The following is an 8,168-nucleotide window of genomic DNA, read 5'->3' as shown; positions in this document are numbered from 1 at the left end:
TTACTGTGGTACACATTCATGCCAAGTTATTTGAAAATCCATCCATCGATGACAAAGATATGGACCAGACACGAAAATTACGGACAGACCGACGGTTCAAAAACTATATGCCTCCCTTCGGGGGCATAATAAAAATGCATTTATCTCAGTAAATATTTATAGAATTCATTTGAAATTTCATTATTGTCTTTAGTTGGACTGAGGCAATCAGGGAAAGATACCTATGGACTGATTTTATGTTCAGATTACCCCCTTTCGTTTCAAATTAAAGGGGTCTATCTCAGTAACCAATGAAAACTGATTTGAAATGTCATTTGTGCCATCAGATCGATTTAATCAGGGTAGAGAACTTTTGACTGAATTTATGACCCAAAATTACCTCCCTTATATATGAAAACATATATGTACAGCATCTAATGAGATTGGTTTTTGAAGTTTTTTAATTTTTCCTGGTAGGAAAAAGTCATGTTAGTACAAAAATGCAGCATTTGAGCCTAGGACCCTCAAACTTTGGGATGGAAATTGGCCCTGACTAGGTCAAAAGGGACTGTTAGAAAAAATGTTTATCCTAATGAAAATTTAATGTGTATGCCCATGTGCCTAATGTCAAAACTTGATTTATATCATTTTGAGCAGGGTACTCAGGTGAGCGTATAGGGCCATCATGACCCTCAGTTGTAGGTTTCATCAAACTTGATAAAGAAATGTAACCTATTCATGTTTTGATATGGTAAATATCACAGCTTTAGTCCAAGTCAAGGGCAATAATTCTTGTGTTATTGTTTTAGTCTTGACCACCATAACATTTATACATATTGGTAACATTTTATTAGTTCAACGAACATGGCCTCTAACGTGTTAAAAATGGAAATATGGTAATCGTTATAAATTCAAGCACTATAACTTTGGGGTTATCAAACCTTTTCGCTATCAAAAGTAGTTTTATGAAGATTGTCTTTGTGTATTTGTTTTTTTTATTCACTCCAAGGCTATTGCTGAGGAAATAATATGCTAGAATGAGCCATTAGCGATAAAATTGGAATTTTATGGAGATCATTTAAGAAATGAAGTCTTCCATTTGTTAAACAATAAAGTATATGTAAAAAATGCATAAGCATGCTAAAAGCAGTCCTTTTCTGATGAAGTTGAAATACAGATTAAACATATAATGATTTACAAAAACAACTATGGTAGAAAGTTTCATGCAAGACCTCCAGTTGTAATGTTATCCTCAAAACTTTTACATGTTTGGTTAGAATTTTTCAAAAATATACACCAGTAGTTATACGGTCTTACTGATAGTACAGGTTTAAGGGATGCTTTTCACATTGCATCATCATCATAGCTTTATTCTCTACTTTTTACACTAGACCAAACACTTCTTTTCCTAGACCATCACAAAAGGCAAGTGCATCCAGATATTTTGAAGGCAGCAAAAGACAAGTTCAAGGTTCATAAATCAGTGGTGTTGGTAGGACCACCAGGATGTGGTAAAACTTCACTTGCAGTAGCTCTTGCAGCATCCTACCAGCCATCACAAGTTCTTCTTCTGACACATCCTGAACAGGTTGAACATGTTGACCAGAACAGAACATATCTAGTTATCATTGAGGATTTTGCTGGGAAATATGATTATAACAAGACAAACATCTGTAGCTGGTACAAAAAATTCGACATTCTTCATGTCATGAAATCTGCTGGCAAACTCAACATCATTCTAACATGTGACAAACAGAAGTTTAAGGAATGCACTGAAAAAATTGCCGCTCATCCATTGCTGGAACATACGGTGGAGCTTCAACGTAAAAATGTTCCAGTGAAACAAGAGATACACAGTAAGTAACAGTAAGATATTCTGACTGATTATCCATTGCAAAAATGTATATTACAGCTCTTAAAAAATTGTATTTTTCTATACCTCATGTATTGATATACGATGTGGTCATTTTTTTCTTTCACAGTGATTTTGTCAAAATGGTTATTTTCTGGAGTAATAAACTTCATTTATAATGAATTCCGTTATAGCAATTTTTCAGTTATGGTTATAGCAAATTCCCAGTTAAGGTTACAGCAATTTTACAGTTATGGTTATAGCAAATTCCCAGTTACAGTTATAGCAAATTTCCAGTTATGGTCATAGCAAATTTCCAGTTACGGTTTTAGCAAATTTCCAGTTATGGTTATAGCAAATTTCCACTTATGGTTATAGCAAATCGCCACTTACTGTTACAGCAAATTTCCAGTTATGGTTACAGCAACTTTCCAGTTATGGTTATAGCAAATTTCCACTTATGGTTATAGCAAATTGCCACTTACTGTTACAGCAAATTTCCAGTTATAGTTACAGCAAATTTCCAGTTATGGTTATAGCAAATTTCCACTTATGGTTATAGCAAATTGCCACTTACTGTTACAGCAAATTTCCAGTTACGGTTACAGCAAATTTCCAATTATGGTTATAGCAAATTTCCACTTATGGTTATAGCAAATTGCCACTTACTGTTACAGCAAATTTCCAGTTACGGTTACAGCAAATTTCCACTTATGGTTATAACAAATTTCCCGTTAAAAAGAAAAAACATTTATAATGTCCCAATTTTCTCCATCTATATTCTATGTAATTAAAATAAAGTGGGTACAGCGAAATGCAAATTGTTTGATATAGGGAACACATTGCTGGATATAGGATCAGGGATATGCTGGATCATGTCTGCTTAACAATGTCAGATATTGTTTAAAGCTAACAACATATGGTAGCAAACAATTATAAATTATAGCAAAACCATGTAAAAATAGCATAGTTAAATGGGAAAAATAAAGTTAGTGGTGTTAAATATCTAAGCAAATTGCTTATAATAATAGGTTGCTCTACAATATACATTTTCTGCCTTTTCATGAGAAATGTATTTGAAGAAGTGATCTTGACACAAATGCAAAAGTGCATATCTGATTACTTCTCGGAGGAGTCTTACAAAATATAAACAATCATTATTTGTCATTTCAGTACATTTAATATGTACACTTACAGCAAAAAGACAAATTTAAGGCACTGTCAATAAGTGTGTTATATATATGTCATGATACAAATATTGCTTAAAATGAAACTCCGGATTATAACAAACAGATTTTCTGGTCCTGAGGAGTTTGTTGAGTTTACTGTATTTCATTTTGGATATTATCGTATTTATATACATGTGATTTTATATGCTGTGAATAGAGTAGAGATGAAGTTTTCACTTTAACCTGATAGTGCACAACCTATAACATGAAAATATTATTATATTATAATGATCTAACTTATTTCAGCTAATGTCAGCCAGGCACAGACTGTTACTGTAGAAACTGTTTCCAATCAAAGTGGAACCGACTATCCTGGCAGGTAAAAGTTTTATTCACTGAATGTACAATTATCTCTATTCATAGACTGATAATAAAGATACTTTTCAATTTTTGAGTCGGCTAAAGGCTGAAAGCCTTTTGACGAGTCCTTGCTGTTCAGCGATTCTCTAAATGGACCGAATAACACGTGAAGGGATGTAGTTCCATTAGATTTCTCAAACTTAAAACAGTTCACTGCATGAATGAAGTTAAGTTGTGTCAATTCCCTTTGCTATGACCAATATACGATGTAATCTGTCATATTTATGACTTGTAATTGTGCAATATTCGAATGTAACTCATTAAGCATAAATGTGCATTTTAAGAATTGCGCAGGCTTACAAAGCTTGGGTAACATCCAGCGAAAGACAAAAAATAGTTCCACAGGGCTCCAGATAAGATGCGTATTAGCGTAAATTACGTATAGAAATAATGCAAATACGCATGTCTAATAATTTCTAAGCGTATAAAAACGTATATAAATTACAGAAACGCACACAATGCTTTTTTAAAAACAAAATCTGAATCGTCCGGATGCGTTAGGTAACATAGCCGATCAGCCTTAATTCTCCCACATTGAACGTAAACACGCATCGTATGATTTCTATAAACTTTGCGTGGGTTGAATTTTGCAGTCAGTAAACGGATAAATTATCGGAAGAAGAAGCTCTTACTGGTTTGTTTAGTTACTACTGATATTAAAAATGATTTTAATTCTTATTTTTCGAGAAATAAACAAATCGGCGAAACATTAAATTGTATTTTCTTGTAGTTTTTGAAATCGAAAGTAGATCGTCTATGATTGGCTGCTTTCACGAAACGAAACAACTTTTTTATGAAAAGATTTAAATAAGAGGTAATTTAACCGTAAACTTCAATGTCAGATACTGCCAATTGCTGCTAAATGTCTTCGTATCATCACAATTTGTAAAATATATTGTTGAAACTGGAGAAAAGTGTAATCGTATCCGGATATAATATTTTGGGTAAATATCGAGCTGTGTTATGAAATTTTAAGAAAAAAACTAAAAACAAACTGAAACTGGTAGACTATACTGTCAGTACATCAATCACTAGCCGACTCAGGCCCTTCAGGCCTTTGATTTAGATTTGTTTTCTAATTTCATTTCATAGGCATAGAATCAGTTTGTTCTAGAAATGTTCCGCTTGGAGGATTTTACGATATTGGACATATAATATGGACTTGTTACATTCACTACATTGAAATATGAAAATGCAAAGAAATTACAGAAAGTAACCTATCATAGTCTGGAAGCTTATCTACCTTATTCCTTCTGGATAAGATTTTTTTCACATTTTTCATGAAACAGCAAGTAAATCTATCTTCTAAAATATTTCAAAATCCATAGATATGTAAAAAAATGTCTTTAGATTTTTACATACAAACAGGAAGTCAAGTCTTAAATGTTTTAACTGTAATTTGTATTGACTGGCTTACATTTTATTTATTTCAGGGAGAGTCCTTTAGTTAAAAGTGCAACAAGATTCACATCTGTTGTCAGTATGGAGGAGTGCATCAATCTGAGAAATTTTATTGATGGCGGTTTTGACTGCACATGTACAAGTATGTGCTTGACCAAAGATAAGTCTATATATGTGGCAGTTTCAAGCATCTCCATATTAGCTTCTAACTGGCTACTCTATCATGACAAGAACACTAATCAAACATCCAAATATTCTGTGACAGATAAGATTGACAGTATGTGCTGTACAACTACTGGTGATGTTGTTGCTTCTGTTTCAAACCATACATACATACATACTCCAAGTATAAGTGTACTGAGAGTCACTGATGGATCAGTTGTGGTTAATAAGAAATTACAAGGTAACAATGATAGAGCCTGTAGAGCTGTGTCATGTGATGATGAAGATAAGATCTATACAGTATGGAATGATGGAACAATAAACATATACAACATCAATCTGGAACTTGTAGGACAGTACAAAACAAAATATTCAGGTTATACTCCCAGCTCTGTTATCAGCCCAAAAGGACATGTATTTACCAGTATTGGTAAAGAACTGCACTATGACAATTTCAGAAGTTATTCAGGCAGTGAAAGTAAGATGAAAACTTTTATACATGCTTGCATATGTGCAGCCAGTGAGGACCCTTACACTGTATTTATAAAGATATTATCAAACAAACTTCTCCAGTACAACACAAAATGTCAGAAAATATCAGAGATTCCTTTAACAATTCTTGGTATGCTTATATCTAAAATGGTGTTTGATGAAACAAGCTCAAGACTGATCATTTATGACCACAACTCTGACAAAATATACAATGTGTATCTGAAATAAACAATCTGTATAAAATGAAAATACATTGTTAGGGTTATCAACATAATCTTGCTAGGGATAAGCTTTCAGTAAATCAGTGACAGCATTAAATTTTGTTTTATATCTTTTAAGTAACAAGAAATTCAGAGTACAAACTTCAGCCGTACAGGAGAGGAATTGATTTGCAAAACCAGTTAAATCTTTGTTTCATATTTTATGAAGTTCCAGACAGTCAGGTAAAATGATTATACTTAACATGTACACAAAGAAAATACACATATTGTGATTTTACCATACAAAATTCATAATGACAGTTTTATTTTCATTTTTTGTCACTGTTTGGTTGTAACGCTGTTGATCACAGGGACACTTTTTAAGGAATATTCTAAATATGACTTGTTTTGAAATTAAAGCTTATGTGCATTTGTAAGCACCTTAACCAAACTAAAGTTTAAATAAAAGATACTGAAAAGACTGTTTTTCAAACTTTATTGAGTTGATACAAAAAAACTTTTGCAAAAGAAAAGACAATGAAACTTCACATATAATTATGTTAGTTACCTTTTGCCTGTCCTGGTTGTCAAGATGTAACATAATTATGTTAATAAAGATAACTGTTTATGCATATTATTTCAATATTCTAGCTGACAATTTGAACAGTGTAACAGTTACAAATCTCATGACGAAAGTGCACATATATGATATCACAGTCATATTTGGAGCAGGGCATAGCTTCCAGTTTTTAATGTAGAAAGTATATACCATACAACAAATATCAAATATTTTCTTAAGGAATTTTCAAGTTTCTGTTCAAAGTAATATGCTTTTTAGCTCACCTGTCACATAGTGACAAGGTGAGCTTTTGTGATCACCCTTCGTCCGTCGTCAGTCCGTCCGTGCGTCAACAATTTCTTGTCTGCACGATAGTGGTTTCATTTATAATTTTATTTTAACCAAACTTGCACACAACTTGTATCACTATAAGAGCTCAGTTCCTTTCTTGAACTGGCCAGATCCCATTACAGGTTCCAGAGTTATGGCCCCTGAGCGGGCCAAAATTAGCTATTTTGACCTTGTCTGCACAATAGCAGCTTTATTTATAATTTGATTTTTACCAAACTGGCACACAACTTGTATCACCATAAGATCTTGGTTCCTTTCTTGAACTGGTCAGATTCCTTTATGGGTTCCAGAGTTATGGCCCCTGAAAGGGCCAGAATTAGCTATTTTGACCTTGTCTGCACAATAGCAGCTTCATTTATGATTTTATTTTAACCAAACTTGCACACAACTTGTATCACCATATGATCTTGGTTCTTTCTTGAACTGGCCAGATTCCAATATGGGATCCAGAGTGATGGCCCCTGAAAGGGCCAGAATTAGCTATTTTGACCTTGTCTGCACAATAGCAGCTTAATTTATGATTTGAATTTAATCAAACTTGCACAAAACTTGTGTCAACATAAGATCTCGGTTCCTTTCTTGAACCGGCCAGATCCCATAATGGATTCCAGAGTTATGGCCCCTGAAAGGGCCAAAATTAGCTATTTGACCTTGTCTGCACAATAGCAGCTTCATTTATGATTTGATTTTAACCAAACTTGCACAAAACTTGTATCACTACAAGATCTTGGTTCTTTCCTTGAACTGGCCTGATTTCTTCATGGGTTCCAGAGTTATGGTCCCTTAAAGGTCCAAAACTGGCTATTTTGGCTTTTGCAGCCATATAGAGACTTCATTTATGGCTTTATTTGATACAAACTTCAAAAATATCTTCAACAACAATAAATCTTGGATTCCATGACAAATCAGATCCATTCGTAGGTTCCAGAGTTATTTTATATCTGATTACCTCCCCTGATTGTAATCAAACTGGATTTATATCAGTAAGTACTTATAGGACTTATTTGAAATTTCATTATTGTCATTAGTTGGACTGAGCCAATGAGGATAGATAACTATGGACTGATTTTATGTCAAATTACCTCCCTTTATTTCAAATTAAAATGGGTATATCTCCGTAACTAATGAAGATACTGATCTGAAATTTCATTTATGTCAACAGATTTATTTGGCAGATCCTTCTTTTGTTAACTTACAATCATTTTTTTAATTAATTCCCTTTTACGTTACTATAAATAGATTGTTTTTAGTAACTTTATTATTATTGGCCGTAGGGAAAAACCAAGACCACTTTTCTGTGATACAACATGGATGGTACCTCCAATTTTTAGGTGTATTTTGACATATCTGTACCTTGTAAGAATTTTTTTTTCTTTTTGGTTTAATTTCTTCCCTTAGTTGTTCCTGTCCTTTGGACTTAGATATTTTTTCTGAGGACCTTCTTGTCCTCGAGTGCAATGATAACAGGTGAGCGATATAGGGCCATGATGGCCCTCTTGTTTACGCTTGTTCTTTCCTGAACAGCTTTAACATCAACGTTTTTCATTCTTTGAACTATTACAATACAATGTCAGTACTATATC

General features: G+C 33.3%; 1 protein-coding gene across 1 annotated transcript; it reads left to right on the top strand.

The window, feature by feature from the left end:
• Positions 1–1,370: 1,370 nt before the first annotated feature.
• LOC128553329 (uncharacterized) lies at positions 1,371–5,996 on the top strand (the record flags this gene model as incomplete). Its single annotated transcript, XM_053534465.1, has 3 exons — positions 1,371–1,835; positions 3,307–3,379; positions 4,854–5,996. Coding segments are annotated over 3 exons (1,388 nt in total), but the record flags the coding sequence as incomplete, so codon positions are not given.
• Positions 5,997–8,168: the final 2,172 nt, after the last annotated feature.

This window comes from Mercenaria mercenaria, unplaced genomic scaffold, assembly GCF_021730395.1.
Source record: "Mercenaria mercenaria strain notata unplaced genomic scaffold, MADL_Memer_1 contig_3708, whole genome shotgun sequence".
NCBI lineage: Eukaryota > Metazoa > Mollusca > Bivalvia > Venerida > Veneridae > Mercenaria > Mercenaria mercenaria.
The sequence above is the reverse complement of the archived record's forward strand: the minus strand, read 5'-3'. Positions and strand labels throughout refer to the sequence as shown.